Source organism: Balaenoptera musculus, chromosome 2, assembly GCF_009873245.2.
Source record: "Balaenoptera musculus isolate JJ_BM4_2016_0621 chromosome 2, mBalMus1.pri.v3, whole genome shotgun sequence".
NCBI classification, from domain to species: Eukaryota; Metazoa; Chordata; class Mammalia; order Artiodactyla; family Balaenopteridae; genus Balaenoptera; species Balaenoptera musculus.
The window spans coordinates 78,943,891-78,967,832 of NC_045786.1; the positions used below are offsets into that span (position 1 = coordinate 78,943,891).

Below are 23,942 nucleotides of genomic sequence, written 5' to 3' on the forward strand. Positions count from 1 at the left end.
AAGGGAAATTCAATATATAAATTATCCTAGAAATAGATGAATTAGAGCAGGTTGCGATGAGGACATCTGATTACTTATCTTAAATAATAATTCATCAGAGCTCCTTTAAATAATAAGTGTTCCACTGTGGTTTTAAACACCTCATTTTAGCCAAATTTGATTTTCATGTGTTTCTTTGAGAACTTCTAATGTGAGTTTCATCTGTAGATGAAAAACAGAGCTTTGTCTTTGTGCATTTTATCTAAAATATGATAAATAAATTGCTTCACACTTTAATGGAGTCTATAGTTGACAGAGATTGCTGTGAACTTCAGAGTGGTTACTAATTTGGGTATGTAAACACAACAGGCTTTGTTCTGGAGACAACAAATACTTGTATCTTGGGAGAAACAACAAAGACTGCAGAATTCATAATTATTTCAAAATTAGGACTGATACTTTATGATATTAATAAATAGACTCAATTCATACCATCACCATTAGTGTTTGATATATATTGTGCACACACACAAAGACGGAATGAATAGATCCAATTAAACAAATACTGGAAAAAATACTTAGCTCATAATTTTTTAAGTGATCAATGCAAACGCAAACTGCCATTTATTCAAGGGTGTGCTGCTTTATGACATTAATGTGCTCCTAAAGAGCTCAAGTCAATGTTCTGTAAAATTGTTATAAATCTTGAATGAATCTTGCAATAAAATAATGAAACCTTTTGTCATGTAAGTTTTTATTTAACTGTGTTGCTTGTCTATATGTTGAATGTTGAATTTTCTTCATGGCTTAACAGTATTCAGAGACGTACTGACAGGTAGATACATCAGCTTTTTTCTTATTTGCAGGGTCATTATCCTGTAATATGTGGCTTTTTCCATGAATACAACTCCTGGAAAAATTTTTTTTCAAATTCTAATGAGATACTAGAACCAAACGTTGTGAAGAGTGTTCTATCCAGTAAAAAGAGCCTGGATTTTTTATTCTTAAATAGTGGAATGATGTTGCATACATGAAATAAAAAGGCAGAAGATACAATGAAGTATTGCATGTGCTCAATATACATCCATTTATTAATGCATATGCCAGAGGATTGCATTGTACTATGCATTTGGAGACGTCATTAACAAAGCACTTGCTTATCAATTTAACACGAATTAGTGGATCTTACCATCTTTGATTTCTGTTCTTAACATATCAGACCAGCTTGTTCACAAAGCACAGTCACTGTAACAGGATCTTGTTCCTGCATGTGTATGTTGCCCACTAACAGTTATGACCATAAGTTACAACTACAAAGTACTCTTCTACAGCCAAGTACTTAGGTACAGATTCTAAAAAGTCAAACCATAAAAACAGAGAAAATGCAAATATTCATAAACTATTTCATATTCAAACTCTAACCTAGTTATATTTTTATCTACCGAGCTGTAATAAGTCATTTTCCTATTGCATTGTATGCATCTTGGGCTTATAAATAACATAAATTACAAAATTGTAAGCAATTTCTTCAGACTTCATTTTACATTTTTCACTAAAGAGTTGAAGACATGACTTTTTGCTCCAGTGCAATATATAGTAATGCTGCATTCAGTACAAATTGTTGAATATTTCTAAAAAGAGAAAAGCATTTAACTGATTATAGCACTCAGTAAATAAGGAGTTAGTCATAACTGTCAGAAGGAAAACACTAACAGTATAATTACTTATCGTAGGTAATTTAAGAAACAAACCTTCCATCATACTCCTAAACCATTAGTCGTATGACTTTCTAAAGAATGAAATTTGGTAAAGCCAAGACATAATGCTAGATGGCAAATGCTTCAACTTACCTTTTTTTTTTTTTTTTTTTTTTTTTTACAAATGTGATGTGACCTTGGCAGTTTTAAAGAACAAAGTTCTGTTGATATATCAAACACTGTTAACAAACTATTTAGCATTACTTTTTATAAGTTTGCTTTAAGAGCATTTCTTCACAGTGATTTCAGAAAGGTTGGAAACTGGTTGGCATAAAATATTTCCCACATTTTCTATTTTAATATGTATGCAAAAATCATCACAATATATCTGCAACTATAAAATTACAAATGCTTTCTAGAAGTAACTGCATTTCTAGTCATGATAGAAAAGGGTATTTGTAAGACATCTATAATGAGGTAAGCCTAAATAAAATAGAATTTGAGTAACAAATGCTTTCATACCTACTGGCCATATACACCAGTGTAACAAGGACAACTAATGGACCAACTTAAGAGACTGTTTTTTAGTATGTTTAATGGATGAGAAAGTGGTAATGAAATAAACATTTTAAAAGATACTCTGGATATTTCACTTTACATCATAATTTTGGCACTTCATGGAACATTTATTTCTCAAAGAAAGACCAGAAATGGTATAAAAGTTTCACAGGTTTTCCACATACCTTGTAGACATTGTTCTTGAGTACTGGCAAACACTGAAACGTAGTGAAATAAACATTCCCGTGTATTTGCACATGCATGCAGTAGTCAAACAGTTACAGTTTATGAATTCTCAAAGATGCTATCTTGCAGTATTTGTTTCAAGCACTGTCTTCAGCAGATCTTGCTTCAGATTTAAGTCTTACAAATTCTTTAGCCACATCGTCACTGGTCCTCTGCGAGAGGATTCTAAGGATAGTCAAACCAGTTTCATCCATAGAGACGTTTTTCAATAGGGGATACCATGCCCCGTGGCTTCCCTTTTCTGCTATGTTCTGGAGCTGAATTACTGTCATTCCGATAATTCGATCTTCTCTGGCAAAGCAGTAATCTTTAACTGAAAGGTGAAGTTCATAGGCCCCTGGGCGGTTTTCTTTACTCAGAATGCTGTGTGGATTAAAAATACGGATTTTGAGTGTCTTCAAATAGGGATCAATATGGTTCTAATAGACTGTTGAAAATTTTATACATTGCTCAGAATATTATATTGGCAAATAGAGTATCATTGTCTTTGAACTCTGATGCAAATATCCTTTAAATTTTACTTAGATTGTATTTACATAGCTATTACTCTGCAATCGAACTTAAAAACTCCTTCTTTCCCTAGATAGAAATAGGAAATCAATCTAAAAATGCTTTACTGCCCTGATGTTAAGGATATTAATAGAAACTGGAATTAAAATATTATGTTGTAATTAATCATTGGAGGCAAGGTCTCCCCAGTGATATAGGGGTAGGAGGCGTTACTAGGGGTCATGGAAGCTAGGCCAAGGGGGACAGGTACCTTTTGGAACAATTCCTGTGCCATTTCAACATCCGTTATTACAATTTCCTTTCTTTACCTCAGACTCCTGGATACGCTATTATATCTAGGAGCCTTTTCTCAGGGGAATACACTGGACAGACTGTCAAGCACTATTCACAAGATGCTAAATTGCATAGAAATCTCCAGAGTAAATCAGTTCCAGCAGAGCCTGGTGCTTCAATGCCAGCTCTTTCCTATGGCAACAGTTAGACCTGTCAAGATTGGGACTGAGGATGGCCTCTCCTAATAACAACCCAAGACAACTTAGTGCAGAGCTGAACCTAATGAAGAAGGCTGAGTGGAGAAACTCTGAGGATAATCCTTCCCTGCCCCTTATTTTAATTCGTCCTCAGATAGTCCTGACTTTTTTTTTTTTTTTAATAATTAATTAATTTATTTATTTATTTATTTGTGTCTTCGCTTCTGTGCGAGGGCTTCCTCCAGCTGCGGCAAGTGGGGGCCACTCTTCATCGCGGTGCGCGGGCCTCTCACTATCGTGGCCTCTCTCGTTGCGGAGCACAGGCTCCAGACGCGCAGGCTCAGTAGTTGTGGCTCACGGGCCCAGTGGCTCCGCGGCATGTGGGATCCTCCCAGACCAGGGCTCGAACCCGTGTCCCCTGCATTGGCAGGCAGACTCTCAACCACTGCGCCACCAGGGAAGCCCAGTCCTGACTTTTTAATGAATGCACATCTATTCCTCAGCAGTACAAGCTTCCAAATTCCTTCCTTTTCTAAGTCATTTTTTCTGATCAAACATTTTGCCGAGTCAGACTCTTGTTTCCAGGTGACATTGACAACTAAACTGTGTACTTATTTTAAGAGACAATCTGAAATAACATACAAGAAGATGGAATCCTGGGGGGTAAGAATAGAATGGCAAAATATGATGGGATCTGGGTCTTCTTGTGAACTAAAATGAGTCAAAATGCCACCTTTTCCCAGAATTGTGGTCTTGGTAGCTCACAGTGTTGTATCTGAATTTTGCATTATCCAAGTAGTCCTAGAACCTTTTGGAAGACTTTTCAATTGGATCAAAATTTTTGTGTAGTTTGGAGGAGCAGATAGGTGGAATCTTGTGAGCTGGTTTCTTAGCAGGCATTATTAGTGGGATTAATCTGTTAGAACCCTTTTAATTGATGTGGTAGGATAGTTAAGTTTTAATGAGTGGTAAGAGAGTGAAATATTCAGAGAACAGAATGCTGCAAGGTCTCTGGGAAATCGAGAATGCGAAATAACAAAGAATCAAACCAGTAAGGGATGGTTTGGTAAGTGTGCATGCGTGTGCGTGTGTATGAAAGCCCCTAGGGCTTGGTCCTGTGTCCCTGCTCTCCATCTCTGGGTCAGCTCATGTAGATTTGTAGAATTAATTACATCCTTATGCAGATAATTCTCAAGTTATATCTAACTATGTATTTAATATCTCCTCTTGGATGGACTGTAGGCATCTCCAAGTTAATAGATTTAAAACAAAATCTTTGATCTCCTCATCGCCTGTCTCTATTTCCCCATCTCAGTAAATCAACATCTACCCAATTGCTTATGCCAAAAACTAGGAGTCATCCTTGATTTTATTCAGTGCCAGATAGCTTCCGTTTGCTCCAACTGGATCTATTCTCCATCCTTCTTCTTGTACTTTGCAATACAGTGCTGACCTGTAAGGACCACACACATTGAGTTTCTCCGTGCTCTGGCTTCCAGTTGGGTTTGGCCAAAAGGGAGCGTCATTAGAAAATCAGAAAAAATGATGAGAGTGAGGTCAGAGTTTATTTCTCTGGCTTCTTGCATGTGAGGCTCCCTCAAGTAGGCTGTTTCCCTCCATGGAAGGTCACTCTCCTAATAAGGTGAATGACTACAAATGAAGTTTCACAGTCCCGATTTTAGTAACTGCTCTTCCTCTCCCCTAGGCACAGAAGGGGTAATAACCTGGCTATTACTAGCCCCAGGTTACACCTCTATTGCTCATAGCCCCTCTATTCTCACATCTTTGTACATTCCTTTGTAAATATATGTCTTGAATTAATCTCAATTGAATGTTCTTGGGAGCCTAATTCATATACTCTTTCTTTCATATTCTATCTCCAATCCACTGTAAATTCTATAGGATCTCTTAGAATTCCAACACATATCCAAAATATTTCCACTTTTTTCCATCTCTTGACTACTTCCTTCCTCCCTAAGACTATCTGATCAGTCACTATTATCTCTTACCTAGACTACTGCAATAGCCTTCTAACTTATTTCTACATGTTTGGTCTTGCCTTCCCTATAGTTACTTCTCTATACAGCAAACACCATAATCATTAATGATGTAAATCAGATTGTTCAAACCCTCATATGAAAATCCTTCAACGTCTCCTATTGAACTTAGAATGTGACCCAGGCTCCTTTACCACTGACTTCAAAGCCCTGTGTGATGTAGTACCTGATCACCTCTTCAAATTCATTTTATCTCACTCCCTTGCCCACTATATACTGTGTTTTAAATATGCCAGGCATGCTCCTGCTTAGAATCCTTGCACTCGCAATTTTCCTTGTCCTAAAATGCTCTCAACTCTCTTCCCTACATGACTGGTTCTTTATATTCTCAGGTTCCTATATAAAAGGCACATGCTCAGACAGGCTTCCCTGAACACCCCGTCTAAGCAGCCAACCGATCACTCTATTACATCACCCTGTTTTAATGCTCTGCTTAGTACTATCATACGATAACTTTATTTATTTATGATGTTGTTTATCATACATTCTTTATCTCTAGAGAGTAACTTCCACGAGAGCAAAGTCCTCCTTCTACATTTATCCAATGCCTATACTATTGCCTGATACATGGTAGGCACTGGACAAATATTAAACAAATGGAAGAGAACTAAAAACTTCTTCATTTGCCTTGGATCAATGATGAACAGGAATCTTTAAACCCATAGGTTTTGCTTTCCTTAGCAAAGCCCAGTGCCATTCCTACCCTGTGAGTCACTCATAAGTGTAGCTCTACAACGCCTATTGCCTGGTTGAATAAAGGATTCAGGTCATAACTTACAACTGAAATGTTTCATTATATTTTGGTGACCATGTGTTGCTTTTTGTCTTTGTGCCTTGTTTTCTCTTCTTGTCTCCGAGATTGGGTCCCAGCATACAAACTTCCACAAAGGGGCGGAACATTGCAGTGGTCTGCCAGTGTAAGTCATTAATAGCAATCACTAAAAACCAAAAGGAAAGAGACAGGAATATAAAGTATTAACAAACCAATGTGTGGAATCCTAGACTCTCCCTTTGATCCTTAGAGTGAATTTTTATTTTTAAAAATGATGTATGAAGTTGTAACTTGCATTTGATAGCACCCTAACCCCACTGATGAGGAAAAACAATTTACTCTCTGGACTGCATGCTTGTTGGCGCTTTCAGCTCTAAGCCATGTGGCATTGGGATGGCAAATGTTAGCTGTAATTGAAATGACAATCATTAATACTGAAAAGTTATGATTCTTGTTTAGGTGAAAAAATGATGCTTTTCATATTTAAATTATATGTTCATCATGAAATATTTAGAAAATATACAGAAAATAGATTTTTAAAATCTATAATTTTATCACTCAGAAGAAATGACTGTTAATATTTTGGTATGATGTTTTCAATCTTTATATATAGAATGGGATCATAATGTATTGCAGTCTTATAAGTAGCTTTATTTTTTACTCCCATCACGGCTAGCATTCTAATTTATTATGTATTTTCCAACAGCAAATATTTCATTATATGTACATTTCATTCTATATTTACCCAATCACTTGTTGTTGCATATTATGGCGGTTTCCTAATTTCAGGCATCATAAATAATACTTAAATGAACATTCTCATACAGGTTTGCTCATCCTTTGATGATGATATCCTTAAGGAATTGTCTTACAATTAAATTTGCTAATGCAAAAGGTTGATAAAACTTTTACCATTTGATATGCATTGTCAAAATATTTTTCAAATATATTTAGTGACACTGGAATATATAGTCATGCCCACTTTTCTGTATGATTACCAGTACTGTATATAATCTATTATAATCCATAGCAGTGTTACTTTTATAATACAAAGATACATTAGGTAATGCAATTTTAAAATGTTAGAAGGCCATGGTTTTGATTAAAGTAGATATTATTTAAAGTGACTAAGTCTATAATGATATAAAAATAGAACATGGTTCTATTGAGCAAAGTATTAATCATTAAATTACATCTTTGAAATGACCCCTATTTTCAGATTGTGCTTTTACAATATAAAACCAATTGATTCAACCACCCATTTAAAAAAAATCAAACAGTTGTTGGAAATCACATAGAAAAAGTAGGTAGATTATGTGGCTAGTAAGAACATGCTGACTTAACATCTAAAATGTCATTGGCAAGTTGGAGCCAACCACAGCACCAATGTTCAATGTATATCATAGCCTCAACCATAGAGAACACGTTCAATGTATACAGTTTTGAAATGTAATCACCAATGTATTTAAACCATTTAGATATTTCAAGTAACATAGGTTAAATACCTGTGCCATTCATTTTTTTCAGTTTTAAATCAAAAGTTCTAGATTCATGAAGAAATTCTGAGCATGCCCTGAAATCATTTAATATAGATTTTAAAAGAGAGATTCAAGAAAAAACAACATTTTTGATATACTTATTTCCAGAGGTTAAAGTCTCATAGGCTGTTTTATCTACCTGGACCCGAAATATACCTTTTATAGTGACTTTATGCTCTCCTGTTCCTGGGGTGGCGGTGATGTCCACATGAACAGATATCTGACCCACTGAATCTCTGGAGGAGGGACCTGCAAATCAGCAAAAGTTTACTGGCCTGACCTTTCAGACCACTTAATAACGGACATCGGCATTCTGTGCACAAGGGACTGTAAAGTGTGATCATAGAAATAAATGGTTCTTTTCGTTAACAGCACATACTAGATTTTGATAAATGTTCACTAAATTAAATTTGCCATGCAGGTTTGAGGCTTGGGTATAACCATATTTAGCCCATTTAGCTAAACTTTCATATAGTACTCAGATACCTTAAGGCACACTCTTAGTATTACTATCGTTAAAAAAAAAAAAAAGGCAGTTGCCTTACTAGGCACTTAATAAAGCTCTCCTCGTTGTTGCTTATGTACAAAGATGTATCATGCCTTTCTTTCCTTTGTGCAGTGCTTTTCTTCAGTGTACCACACCAGAGCACCCGGTATACAAAGATGGCTCTACAGAGCACCTGCCCTCACGAGGCCCACACTAGACCAGGGGAGAGCAACATATATACATATTGCTGCATATAGTGTGATACATTCTAAGATAGCTACATTTACAAGGTCGACTGATGGTATAAAAAGGAGTAGTCAATTCTACCCTGATAAAGGATAGTCAAAGGTTAAGCATGTTGTATTGGAAAGTGCCTGTGATTTGGGGTCAGATAAGCTTGAATTCAAATCATAGTTATGCTGCAACTGGTTCTGTGATTGGAATTTGCTATGTTCTCAGGTCTCGCTTTTCTCATTTGTAAAACAGGGATAACTACATCAACCTCATACACACACACACACTTATCTATTAACATATCACCTATAAGCACGTGTATTTTTTTCACAAATAAAAGCACATACTCTAATTATCATTTACCTTGCCTTTGTCTTTTCACCTAAAAATATATTAAGAAGATCATTCCATTTCAGTATACATAAAGCTATGCCCCATTCTTTAAGATAGTCTGTAATATCACTGCATTAACTACAAAGTCAGTGTTCCCTGAGTACTTGCTTAAAAATGAATCACTAATCTGCTTACCAAATAATGAAAACATTAAAATATTCAAAACATTTAAAATAATGTTTAGCCTTTATTCCATTATATGAACATACCATTATTTATTTAACTACACTTTGGTTGTTTCTAATCTCTTGCTCTTATGAGCAAAATGTAACAAATAATTATTTTTCATATTTACAAGTTTATCTATAGTATAATTTCTAGAAATGGTATTTATTTGTCAAAGGTAGGTGGAATTCTAATTTTGTCCTATAGAGATTTTAACCATTTACAATATATATGAGAGTAATAAGAATCTTATTTTTGTAAAATAAATGGCTAATGACCAAGCTGAAAATGAAAGGTTTTAAGAGACTTCCAATTTCTAACTTCAGAAAATCACTGGATTTCAGCCAGAACCTCTTAACAGGACCTGCTGAGAAGAGCTGGTTCACCACAAGCAGCCCTCTCACCCACACCCCATCCTAGCCATTTGATAATAAAAGAACTGAAAGATAGAAAGTGATCACTATGGGCATTAGCCAAGGGACTGTTCATTGTTCTGTGGGAAGGGAAGAGCGGAAATGTTTCCTTTTCCTGAGGTGAAGGAAAGAAAACTCCAAGTAGAAGTACTCCTAGACTCTGGAAGTGCCAGCAAGATGAGCATTTCATTTTTTAATTGGCTGCCTACTTAGCAGACCTGAGCATGGCCAAGTGAGGAACAGCAAGCCAAAGAGTATGTCAGGACTTTCCCCTCTGCTTAAAGTCATGGTTGCTGAGAAATATGGGAGATGGCTCCTGAATGGGCTTGAAGTGCCAGAATTGGGGATAAGAGAGGGAAAATGTGATTGTAGGCTCTGGTTTTATCAGGGATTGTCACAGACGTGGTAAAGAGGCAGACCTCTCAAAGGAATGTGCTATGCCCAGGTGAGGTGCAGCAGGAAAAAGTGTCCAGGTCTTGAGTTTTGGAAGAGTTCGTCAATGCCCTGGGGAACTATTTGGAAATAAGTTTCACACCAGCCAGTTCTATCAATCAAGCTTGTACTTCCCCTAAGAGAAGGGGCTGGAAAAGCTCTACCACTAACTGAATAGACAATGACCTTTAAATAGATAATGACCACTAATGGCCACCATTGAAGTTTATTTTTTAATTTAATTTTATTTATTTATTTATTATTATTTTTGGCTGCATCGGGTCTTAGTTGCGGCATGCGGGATCTTTGCTGAGGCATGTGGGATCTTTCATTGCAGCATACAGGCTCTTTGCTGCGGCTCGTGGGCTTCTCTCTAGTTGTGGCCTGCATGTTTTCTCTCTCTAGTTGTGGTGCGTGGGTTTTCTCTCTCTGGTTGTGGCGTGTGGGCTCTCTAGTTGAGGTGCACGAGCTCAGTAGTTGTGGCGCATGGGCTTAGTTGCCCCTGGGCATGTGGGATCTTAGTTCCCCGACCAGGGATCGAACCCGCGTCCCCTGGGTTGGAAGGTGAATTCTTTACCACTGGACCACCAGGGAAGTCCCCAACCGTTGAAGTTTTAAATAAAGAGTCATCCTTCTCTTTTCTCTCTTTCCTTCCTCCTCAGTATCAGGGAAACTACGTCCAGGAGAAAGAGGAAAGGTACACATTACAGAAGCCCATGTCTTCCTCCACCTCCTGCTTCTACTACTACTAGAGTCACCATTTCCCCCTGCTTGTGTAGAAAGAAGGAGAGCTTTGAATCCAATAAGTGATTAAAACTTTAATGTGAGCAGAACAAGGTCTTAGAACCTGAAGAACGTTCTAATAGTGCAAGTAATTAACATGGTATGTACCTGGGTGTTGATATCAGTGAGGGAGGTGTCCATGCAGTAGAAAGTAGGGCTCATAAGAGGAGCTGATAACACTTTTTGGAAAAATAAAATAGTTTGATATCATTCCTAAACTGGTGACATCTTTCTGGTATGAAGAATAGAATATATCTTCCCATTATTCAAGTCTCCTTTTGTGTATTTCAATTATGTTTTACATTTTTCTTTATGTGAATATTGAACATTTTAAAAGCTTATTCCTAGTTATGGTATCTCATCTTATTTTAAATGGGACCGTTTATTCCATTATATTGTATAACAGGAAGGCTAGTGACTTTTGTATATTTTTTTATTCAGCCAACTGAATTTTTAATGAAAGATTTACATTTACCCCTTTTGAGTAAATGAAATACAATCATATTATTTTCAGTGAATGACACTTCTCCTTTCCAGTTTTTATACCTCATATTGTTTGCCTTGGCTAATTTTATTAGCTTATGTTTCTAATACTAGATTCCATGACAGTGTTAGAAGTGGACATGCTTGTGATCTTCCATTTGGCTCTCCAAATTCATTTTCCACCCTTCTCCACTCTGCCCTTAGATGGACAATTCAATGGTCTCCTCTATACTGTACTACCGCCGAGAAGTCCTGGCAAGATAGGGGAAGGAGGGAGTAGAGTCGGGTCAGGTATTTATTTCTTTAGTCTCCTTCCTGTGGGGTCACCTTTTGCTGGCTGAATCCTGCAACCAAAAATCAAAATTCCCCTCACCAGCACTCAATAGGCGACAGTCTCTTTCCTGGTTTTAGGAGCTTCTTCCTCCCTTGTTATTTTTGTTGCAGGGAGGTTAGTTTACTATTTTTTTCTGGTCTCCTTATATCCAGCACATACCTTTGTCCATAGTTTCTCCATTAAATCCTTCTCAAATAATCTTAATTGGGTGTGCCATCTGATTCCTACTGCAACCTTGGCTAATGGAGTTAACATCTTTGATTTGCTCATAACTTTAATGGAAATGCCTCTAGTATTTTCACAATATTCTTAGGTCTTGAGGAACATTGAGACAATTTTTTTTTTGTGGGGGAGACAGGACATAAAATATGGATCCTCACTACTTAACTGTTATCATGATGGATTTTACAGGGGAGACAATGCTTAAGGAGGCTCTTGAAGGTTGAGTTGAAATTCATTTGTTTTAGACAAAGGAGCAGGAAATAGCATGTGCCCACATGTGGATGCATAAAACAGAATGGTGTGTCCTGGAAATTGCAAGGAGTTCATTGTGGATGGAGCAAGCATAGATGGAGTAACAAGAGGAAATGTTAAAATGTTGGTCCTTTGAATGCCATTTAAAAGTTGTTAGACAAAAAATAAAATAAATAAATAAATAAATAAATAAATAAAAGTTGTTGACATTATCTTGGAGATACAGAGAAGTCTTTTAAGGTTTTGGCCATGGGGGGCATAGTCAGACCTAGATTTTGAAAGAATTTGTCTCATCTGTGTAAAAGATAGATCATTTCTATCACCCTATTCCCTTCTGGAAAACCTCCCACTTGCATCTTATTATACCATGAATCAAATCCTAAAACCCAGCCCCTTGCAAGGATGCTTCTGATGACCTTTCCTTCATCTGCCCTTCTGGTCCATGCTGTTGTCTTTGGCTTAATTCTTCAAAACTTTCTCCATGTTTTCATCAACTCAAACCACATGTTTGGAACATCTTCCCTCTATTATCTTATGAAGCTCTGTCCAAACACCTCTACTGTAAAATACTTTCATTTTTTATTATTCTATAAATAATCTGTAGTTATATTCCTGATTTCCTCAAATACTATAACATAGTATAAAAAAACTGGGCAATGAAATCAGATTTCCCTGATCATGAATCTGGTCTGTCACTCATTAACAGTTTAAAACTCCATAAACTTGCATTTCCTTATTTGTAAAGTGGGGATAAACCCACCTACCTGGCAACATTATGGTGAGGCTAAAAAGGGAAAATTTTGAAAAATATGTAGGATATTATGTGCCTTGCACATAACAGCTATCTGGTAAATGGATCCAAGTTTATGATGATAATAATTCTTAATAAGAGTATTTCAAAGTTATTAAATACCTCAAAGATTCATAGAAAAATTATGGAGAAAAATCCATTGATGCTATAGTTATCTAAATCAAATACTGCAGTAAGACAACATGAGTGACTGGAGTTTTCCCCCAACAACTGTGGAATTCTTACTTTCTTCAGTAAGATTTTATGGGTTGAGTACACTAGAGAGGGAAGGTTTTTAAGAGCCCTCATGTTGAATGTCTATTAGGGAATATTGTTCCCCACTATGATGTATCAATAAAACCCTTGATTAATCAAGAATTCAGTGAAATGAGTTTTCTTGATTACTAAAGGTTTTTTGTTTGTTTGTTTAACTTTTGTTGAAATCAGAGTAAGTGAGAGATGGTCTCTCAGCAACACTGAAAATGCATCCAGATTGTGTATGTGTCTCTGTTGTTACACCAAGGATCAGAGCCTGCTCAGTACCTGGGTTTGTGGTTAAGACTTTTATGTGCGGTCTTATATGTATTACTATAAGCAGTAATGTAGCAATGGCTGCTTTCTGCCCAGAGTAAACATCTAGAAATTATGGTCAGGAAAGTTATTGATTTAAGAAATTTGTAAATGAGAAAAGCCTTCCATCAGAGCACTCACCAGGATGTACCATTTCTTCATCTGAGTTTCTAACCGGAAACTTTTCCAAGGTAATTTAAAGCCTTTAACTGTGTTGTTATAGAATTTGATTTTTATTGGAGAATATATAAAACTTGAATTAGGAAAATATGTGAGTTTCTGTTTAGCGCTCTTATAGAGGAGGAATTTTATGCTGTTTGAAAACAACTAACAGCTAAAGAAATGTGCCTAAAGCTTTTTAAAAGGTACTCTAAATGCATAGATAGGTTTTTCCCTTTTCCAAACTGCTGCTCTCTAGTCCTCCACTTGTATATCCTAACTCTGTGCTTGTGTGTGTGTTTTCTAAAAAGATTTGGAGGGTTGCATTGGTGGGGAAAAGCATGTTAAAAATCAAACTTATGGGGCTTCCCTGGTGGTGCAGTGGTTGAGAATCTGCCTGCCAATGCAGGGGACACAGGTTCGAGCCCTGGTCTGGGAAGATCCCACATGCCGCGGAGCAGCTAGGCCCGTGAGCCACAACTACTGAGCCTGCGCGTCTGGAGCCTGTGCTCCGCAACGAGAGAGGCCGTGATAGTGAGAGGCCCGCGCACCGCGATGAAGAGTGGCCCCCACTTGCCACAACTAGAGAAAGCCCTCGCACAGAAATGAAGACCCAACACAGCCAAAAATAAATAAATTAATTAATTAAAAAAAAAATCACACTTATGTACTCAGCAGTCCCTGAACAATTTTGTGGAACCTCTTGTGTGGAAACATAGACTAGAAAATACACATTTCCTTTTCTAACATAAAATGTGAAATTTACTGCTCAACCAAGTCAAACATAGTCTTGAGAGCTGCCTGCTTAATATGGTACAACCCTAAAAAAGTGGAATTAGGAATGTGACCATCTTCTGACAATTTTGAGTAGATGCAACTAGTGTAAAAGGTTTTATCATTATTGCAATTATTGCTTAATAGTCATGTTATTCATAATTGTCTCCTGAGAGCTCCAGGTTTGTGCTTCCATGGCACAGTGTTTATACCACTCCTAGCACCTATGTTATGCCTAGTATTGTAGTTACTTATGCAGATTTTTTCTTCCTAACTATATTCCATAATGGCAGGAAGCCTCTATTCATATTAATAATCCATACTTCTTATCTCTAATTCATACAATAAACATAATATTCTTTTGATACATATTAAATGGCCAGTTTATATTTATTCATTGATTAAACATGCGAGTAGTCCTCACTTTGCACAGGTTTTCATGTTCCGTGATACGCCTGGATTTCAGTGCCCACAGTTTAGTTAAATAACACACACTTCCCAATGACACATTCAAATTTCAGTTATCATGGCCTATTAAACGTGTATCATTGCCTAAAGTACAAACTTTGCTGCTAGTTTCTGAGTCCACAAATCATCATATAAGTAACAGATAGGTATTATCATCAGCAACCAATGACATCACTTCTTTTAAAGTCTGTTGGTGATTGGTCACTGTGCCCCTGTTCAGTTCACACATAGCAGAGTGTGTAGTTGTGTTGCTGCCTTGTTTTCCAGTGATAAAAACATGGATAATCAAAAGAGGGAATGAGCCAGAAAAGAAGAAAGTGCAACTAAGGAACAAAGAGTGATAACACTGGAGTGAAATTTGTATAGAATGTAAATGGATTAATAGAAAAAAAAAGTACTGACCTTGTGAATGTTGACAGTACTGCCCTTGCAGGGCTCTAGAGAAGCAGACAAGGAACTTAATGAAAAGTGACCTTATTGACATAAATGAGAAAGAAGATGAAGATGTCCTAGTGGAGGTGACATTGGAGAAAAACTTCACATTAAAGGAACTCTGAGATACGTTACCGCATCGAAAGCAGGAAGGATAAACTGTTGGTGACTGATCCAAACTTTGGAATGACAATTCAACAAGGCACAGAAAAGATGCTTGCACCTTATAGTTATGTGATGAGAAGAAAAAGGCAAGTACTGTTCAAACTACACCCGCTAAGATTTTAAAAAGAATCGAAGTGCTTTAATTCTCCATGTTTCTAATGCTTCCAATTACAGCGTATTAAATAGATGTTTTCTCTTTTTTCATTTCCCTATACATTTATAGCTGACAGCAAAAGATTTTGTTTCTTTTGACAGAATGTTTTCAAAAGTCTTGGTAGAATTATAATTTTCCCCATTAATTAGCAAGATTGCTTTGAACAGTTTCAGTTTGCACAGTCATTTTTATGATTGTACATATTTGAGTTGATTCATTTAATACCTTTGCAGTTGCTGAAACAATACCTTTGTAGTTGCTGAAACTATGGAAGCTGCTTAATTCAGTCAGATGTGATTTACATCTGTGTTGCACTGTGCAATAGAGTTTTCTTCCCATTTGGTGGGGTTGGTTTGCTATAACCTTGATCTGATCCATCTAACATCTGCATGGTGAAATCTGTTGATTGCCTATCCCTGAATAAAAATGGTACTGAATAGAAGCATCTTCATGTTGAAGAAGGTATATATCAATCAAGCAGTTATTTTCCAAAAAGAGAAAAAAAGGTAACATATAAGAGATTTCCATTTGTGACGGAATGAAATATGAGAATAATCTAATATGGAGCTTGTTGTTCATCTATTTAACAATTTTTATGAGCATTTAATGAAGATTTAATCAGAGGCTATGCCTGTTACATCATCTTGTCTATTCTAAATCCATAGAAATTAGGCTATTGTGCCTCAAATCAACTTCTGGGCCCCTAGAATGTGTCCTTTGTCACCAACATTACTGGATCATGAATACCAAACTCTCTATTCAGGAATGAGTAATGCTCATGTGAGTAAACATTGGCAAAGGGCAGGAGGATGAAAGAACTGATTGTTTTATTTGAAGTTCTCTTTAGAAGAGCAGCTTTTGATAAAAAGCTTTTTGATAATAGATCCTGATTACTATCAGATTATGATATAGCATTATATAAGCACCCCTAATAGAGTTAGTCTCTCACCCAACATAATTTGAGTACATTCTGTGAATGAATGAATAATTTAAAAAACATTTAGTAATGATTATTCATGTAATGTTTTAAATAATTACCTCCAAGTCTCAATTAGCATCCTGTAAAATACTAGATGAAAAATATCACAGCTGCTCGTCATTTGTACAAGTTTACCAAACTGCTTAAGCCCCTGACAAAGGGGTTTGAATCAGTCCTCATGGGACTTTGCTGGGCCCCTCAAAGGAAAGGTGTGGTGAATTCATGAGGGATGACCACTCTGGCAATGTCATAGTTCAGTAACAGCTGACCTAACCTATCTCTCCTCCCACCTTCAAGTCTAGGACTCCAGGTGGGAGTAACTTACCTCCATTCAGGTTTCTAGGTCATTAGACATCATCAGAGGTGCTAGGAGTAGAATAAACCAGGAAGTGGCTTGACTTAAGCCCCATTCCTTCTCTTATGCTTTTTGTGCTTTCCTCATGTTCCCTCCTTGTCCTTTGCTCATTATCTCCATGTTATTTAATATTTATATTTGAAGTAATTCATGGTAATGATAACAATCATGGGTACAATTTTTGACTACTTGTGTGTGCCAGGCATTGTGCTGAATGCTTTAAGGATAAGATCTTGCTCTGATATCAGATAAAGGTATTGTGTACATTTTACAGATGGTGCAATTGGGCATGGATGTTAGTTACCTGTCAAAGTCAGTAAATGGAAAACTGAAATTTGACCTCAGATCTCTGACATGCTGTGATGTTCATTGAATAGCTTCTCTTCTACTCTTTTCCCCTCCCCCTTCCTTTTTTCACATCAAAGAGGAGAAAGCAAACTGTCTTGGTGGTTTTATTTATTTTTTGTTAATGGCATTTAAAGTCTTGGTGAACTAAAAGGCAGAAGAAGATGTGAAATATAAGACAAAGAACATACTGCATAGACAGAAAGCATCGATATATCTTAAGGTTATTTTTGTGTGTGTGATAATATTTAGTTTTCATTTGCAGCTTTTTATATTAAGCCCCATGGTAATCATTCAAATGTATATTTAAATTAATTTTGTGTTCTGGGATGCTTATGGTCTCATAGCTCTCTGTGTTTTATCCTTAAACCTACTATTGATTGAAACATCTTATATTGTTACTTTCTGTCAGTGAGTTTCCATGGCTATAGCATGCTTAAATGTGTTGCTGAAAAATTAATCAGTGATTACTAAGATTTGAAATGTGTCAAATCCTGGAAGTAAGTCACTATGCTAGTTGGGTATCCTTTTAGAATTGTTTTGGAAAGTTTAGTTATCCTAACCTGAAATATTTTAGTATTGAAAAATATATAGTTTTAATGTTAGAACTAGAGTGGGCCTTGGAAACTATTTGATTCGATATTTTTGTTTTAGAGGTAAGGAAGTTGAGGCTAAGTGTCTTGTACAAATTTCCATAGCTTGGCAGTATCAGTGGTGGGTCTTGTTATTTTCAGTGAAGGTCTCTTTCCACTGACAAACTAGCTTGCCTCTAAAAAGGTCTTCTGGAATTCACACAATGGGGCAGACTTTCAAAGAACAGTAGAATTTGGGAAGTAGGTAGGATGTGGATATAGACAGTCACTGCTGTTTTTTCCTACTGGAAACTCAGAAGTGGCAAAAATCAGAAAATTAAACTTTCAATTCTGACTAGTGCCTAAGAATTATATCTAATCATTATCTATTTCACTTGATCTGTTAGCATCTCTCTTTTAAGATCTTTTCATTAGCATCATGACTACTAGCAAACACTACTACCTGGAGGAGAATGAGATAAGAAAGATTACTCTCATAAGGCAGTATGTATTCACACCATGTAAATCATTGTTGGTAGGAGGAGACTAGAGTAGGATACGTTTTGAGGGATGAGAGCTTTAGGACATGTCTTTTCTTCTTGGTAGTCACTGACGATGTCAATAAATGTAGTAGTAGAAACTGAGCTAGTTTAGATAAGTGAAGTCAGGCTAGGGGCTATGCACCCCACAGCTTCAAATGGTTGGAACTATCAGTAACCAAGGATTTTTGAGATGTGGCTAAGGGTAATCCAGTTTACCTGAATGTATGATCTGAATAGATCTTCTTATTTGAGGATAAATATACATATAAAACTCAGGGGCTTCTGAAAAATAATTCTACGGTGCAAGGAAAAGGTAACAATATCTCAAGGACTCAGGCAAAAGCCTATTGCTGGAAATGATGCTCCTGAAGAAACCATAATGAAAAATGGAGTCATAATCAAATGCATAAGAAAAGCAAATTTCTTGAGCTTAAAAAAAGCCCTCAACTTTTAAAGAATTCAATTTGTTTTAGAAAAATCAAAAAGCACAGACTATACCCATGTATATCCAGGTGAAAAGGAGAAGAAGAGAAGGAGAAGGAGGAGAAAAAGAAGAGGAGGAGGAAGAAAGGAGGAACAGGAGGAAGAAGACATGTATCCAAGAAGAAAAGGGAAAGCATTTCAGCTGGCCTATAGTTTTCCTCACAAAATAAAAATCAGAAGGAAATGAGCCATGCCTACAAAGTTATGAGGGAGAGAGTCTATGATCATAGAATTTTAAATCTAGGAAAGTTGTTTCTCATTTTCTCATGTATGAATGAAACAAAATGTAATTCAAGAGCCAAGAAAATTTATTTTACACACACACACACACACACACACACACACACACACACACACACACACACACACACACACACACAGAGTTTCCCCAGAGACTATGACTTGGAGACATATTTCAGCCAAAAGAACCTCAGACTGGGGAAGTTGTGTTGTAGAAAGTATGTCAGTAAGCAATAGCATGATTTAGATAAACTATCAGGTGGATATCAAATGGATATACCTTCCTTATTAGATTTGAATTTATTAGGGCAAGCGTAGTCTTATTTAGTTTTATATTCCCAGTGTCTGTCTCTGTGCATGGAACAGTGAAGGAGCTCCATAAGAGGAGAATGAACAGAAATTTGGATGACGTGTGGATTGAACAGGAAGGCAAGTGTTAGGAAGGGATGAACTCTTTTTTAAAAATTTTTATTTATTTATGGCTGTGTTGGGTCTTCGTTTCTGTGCGAGGGCTTTCTCTAGTTGTGGCAAGTGGGGGCCACTCTTCATCGCGGTGCGCGGGCCTCTCATTATCGCGGCCTCTCCTGTTGCGGAGCACAGGCTCCAGACGCGCAGGCTCAGTAATTGTGGCTCATGGGCCTAGTTGCTCCACGGCATGTGGGATCTTCCCAGACCAGGGCTCGAACCAGTGTCCCCTGCTTTGGCAGGCAGATTCTCAACCACTGCGCCACCAGGTAAGCCCAGGAAGGGATGAACTCTTTAATGGGAAAGTAACTTTGAAAAGTTTGTTCTCTTCGTTTTAGTGTTTTAGTGTTGTGTAAGTGAATCAGTGGTAAAATAATGAAATTATAGGCGTGCTTAAAGCAGATTTTCCTCGTCAAATAAATGGGTATTGATCTATGTCTGGCTTCCATCACACAGAAGTATTCTCTCTTTCAGTACAACAGCTACAGAGGCAAGTTACCATCTTTGCAGGAAAAATGTGCAAATAAAAACAATTCATGTGAATAGATGACTATGGAGTTTAAATTTGCTTTGTAGCAGCTTAGAGATGCTCATGGCAATCCCTTCATTATAGAGGTTCTGGGAGTTTGGGGTTGTGGGTATTAGCTATGGAGCAAGTCTTACCTTGAGTAAAATTTCAAATAATTTTAGAGATTTTATACATATTTTGCTAAATTTATTTGTAAGTATTCTTTTATTCCTATTTTAAATAGGATTCTTTTTTATTTCACATTCTAATTAGCTATTAGTTTTGTAAAGTTATGCTGTTGAGTTTGTATATTGATTGTGTAGTGAACGATTTCATGGAAAAGTCTTATTAGTTCCAATAGTTTCCCTATAGAATTGCTTATGCTTTCTATGTAAATAATTATGTTGTATGCTTATAGGGACTTTTTTTTTTCTTTTTCAATTCTCTTGTTTTTGTGTAGAGAACAAGATGATAATCTCCCTAATTAATTTTATATATATATAACATTGAGACAAAAACTTAATATGGAGAATATAAAAAGAAGACCTAGCTAAACTAATTTATATATACATAACTACAAAAATTCTAAATAAAATATTGATAAAATGCAACCCTATCACCGAGTAGGGTTTATCTTAACAAGAAATGGTTGTTTTAAACTATTATCCTAATAAATATCACTAGAAACTTTTCTCATAAATTCTGAAAAAGCATTTGATAAATTTCAGTGCCCATTCATGATAAAATCTCTTAGTTATTCAGGTTTGAAGGATGGTTCCTAACTGTGATAAAGAACATTTCTTTTAAAACAACTGACATCATACCCACATGTGAATCATTAGAAATTCCCTTTCAAAATTGGGAACAAAATAAGACTATGCAAAATAAGAATAAATACAGGGTCTGAAAGTTTATGTGGAGGTAATGGTTAAAAATGGAAAAGTCAGTATGGGTCCTGGAAATGGTGACATTATTTTTTTTGCAATAACTAAAACAACAATTGAAAAATTATTGAACAAGAGTGTTTCTTGAATTAGTTTGATAAGAGATTAAAACATAATAAACAAATAGTTACATGATTCTGGATGACAGTATATCATTCTCAAAGCAGCCAGAAAAAAAAAACAACCCTGAAATAAAGTTAATTAAAAATGTGTTAAAACAATGAAATTTCATATAGGCATAAAATAATAATTACATGAAACATATCTCTAAACTTTACAGTTAAGGCAAAATGTCTTAAGGATGTCACTTATTTGCATATTTAGTTATAGATTTACTGCAATTTTAACCAGAATCCCAAAGACTTCAATATTTTTTTTTGTTTTTACAGAATCCAAAGCTCATTTGAAAAGCAGTGACAATAGAAACTAAGAACTTATTAAAAATAGAACTTATTAAAAGTAAGAATTTTTAAAAACACTAAATGAATAGTAACTAAGAACTTTCCTTAAAAAGAGAGAAATAAAAATATATTATTCTTATAAAATATTAAAATACTTTATTAAGCAACAATAATTAAATTAGTCCAATCTTGGGCTATAAATGGTCAGACAGAATAGGATAAAAGGTCCAGAAACAGAATTCCAATATATTTAAGGTATCAATGGCAAAGGTATCATCAGTGGGACAGGGCAGAATTATTCAATAATTGGTAGGAGAATAGGTTATTATTTGGAGAAAAACTTTATATCCTCACTGTATATCATATACCAAAAACAAATTCTGATATATTAAGTTAAAATTGAAAAATACAACTGAAAAAGGAAGAAAACATAGATGAATTTTATTTGATATTTGCATGTGGAAAGGCTCCTTGGGCTTAAAATTAAGGAAATAAATCACAAAGGCAAACATTTGAAAATATTTGTGTGTCAAAAGACATACTATGCAAGTAATCAACTGAGTGAGAAAATGTTTGCAACAAGTGTTATAGAGAGTTACTATCCTTAATGTATAAAGAAATCACACAAATTGATAAACTCAAAGGCACCATTAAAAAATGAATAAAGGGCTTCCCTGGTGGCGCAGTGGTTGAGAATCTGCCTGACCAATGCAGAGAATACGGGTTCGAGCCCTGGTCTGGGAGGATCCCACGTGCCGCGGAGCAACTGGGCCCGTGAGCCACAATTGCTGAGCCTGCGCGTCTGGAGCCTGTGCTCCGCAACAGGAGAGGCCGCGATAGTGAGAGGCCCGCGCACCGCGATGAAGAGTGGCCCCCACTTGCCACAACTAGAGAAAGCCCTCACACAGAAACAAAGACCCAACACAGCCATAAAAATAAATAAATAAATAAACCCAAAGTTAAAAAAAAAAAAAAAAAAATTAAAAAAAAAAAATTAATAAAGGTCATAGACAATTCACAAAAAGAAATATTCAACTAGTTAAAAAATATTGAAAATGTTTATTCTTTTGTAATCAAATAAATGTATATTACCTATTACATTAACAAATATTTTAAACAAATATAACCACCTAGAACTAGAGATTTTTGTGGAAAAATCTAATATTCTAATCAACTTTTGATTGGAACAAATTTATAGTTGGAAAGCTAATTGGGTATTACATGCCTTCTAGATATTCAGAACTTTGGATTCAGTAATTCCATTTATGGAATTCTATTCAAAACATAATTCTAAATACAGAAAAAATTTGCCTGGAAAGTTTTTAGTAAATGTAATTTAAAATATTGAATGAAAATGAGAAATAAACTTAAGTATTTTGTAATTGGGGAATACATAAATTATGAATCATCTATGTGAATGGATATAAGCATGACACATTGACAAGGAGTTATAAAATACTTATGTTGGAATGCTGTATGAAAGGGATACATAATTTCCTGTAAAGCTTCTGAAGTATTTAAAACAAACATAAGATGAAATTGCAAGAAAATATATCAAAAGGTGAATAATTTGTGAATAATCTTTTCCTTTTTAATACTGTTCTGAATTTTCTATTTTCCAATATGTATATATTACCTTTATAATCAAAATACAAGAAACCTAGTTAAAACAATGTTTTAAAACTTGTGTCAAGAAACTTCGGGGCTTCCCTGGTGGTACAGTGGTTAAGAATCTGCCTGCCAATGCAGGGGATACGGGTTCCAGCCCTGGTCCGGGAAGATCCCACATGCCACGGAGCAACTAAGCCTGTGTGCCACAACTATTGAGCCTGCGCTCTAGAGCCCGCGAGCCACAACTACTGAGCCCGCATGCCACAACTAGTGAAGCCCATGCGCCCAGAGCCCGTGCTAAGAGAAGCCCAGGCAATGAGAAGCCTGCGCACTGCAACAAAGAGGAGCCCCCGCTTGCCGCAACTAGAGAAAGCCCGCGCAGCAGCGAAGACCCAAAGCAGCCAAAAATAAATAATAATAAATAAAATAAATATTTAAAAAATCTTTTCTATAAAAAAAGAAACTTCGATTTCATACTGGCTAAAACACAAAATTTATCAATAAATAGGAATTTTTAACTCCTGATTATAGAGTTTTGAAACAGCATATCCATATATTTTTGCAGAAGAGTTTGATAAGGAGGTTAAAAATAGCTTAACCTTTCAGGATCCTACAAGTTCCCCCAGAGATTAATTCAGATATACTTTTTAAAAAACTCAACCAGCCTATGCATCAACCTTCTGACTTATTTAGATGTTATCTTATCCCTCATATTTAATCATCAAATTTCTTGAATGTACCTTCTACATTTGCTCACTTATGTCCAAGCAAGTTTTAAGTCATCTCTTGTGATCGTATAGCATAACTCTACTGGAAATTTTGAGAATCCCCAATGATCTCTTTTTAAACTATATAAAAATATATTTTTTCCAGTTCCTTGCTATTTTCCATGTCCTTGGCTTTGACATATTTGAATACCTCCTTGTAGTCTTATCCCTCTTGACTTCCTTCACTGTCTAC

The 23,942-nt window shown here is 36.0% G+C and overlaps 1 protein-coding gene across 1 annotated transcript in view; it reads right to left on the bottom strand.

Annotated features, from left to right (window-relative positions):
* Nucleotides 1-988: 988 nt before the first annotated feature.
* UNC13C (unc-13 homolog C) overlaps nucleotides 989-23,942 on the bottom strand; it is a 591,483-nt gene continuing 568,529 nt past the window's right edge. The window contains 3 exon segments of the mRNA XM_036844585.1: nucleotides 989-2,843; nucleotides 6,296-6,455; nucleotides 7,984-8,076. Coding sequence (XP_036700480.1) covers nucleotides 2,558-2,843; nucleotides 6,296-6,455; nucleotides 7,984-8,076 — 539 coding nt within the window. The 3' untranslated portion in view covers nucleotides 989-2,557.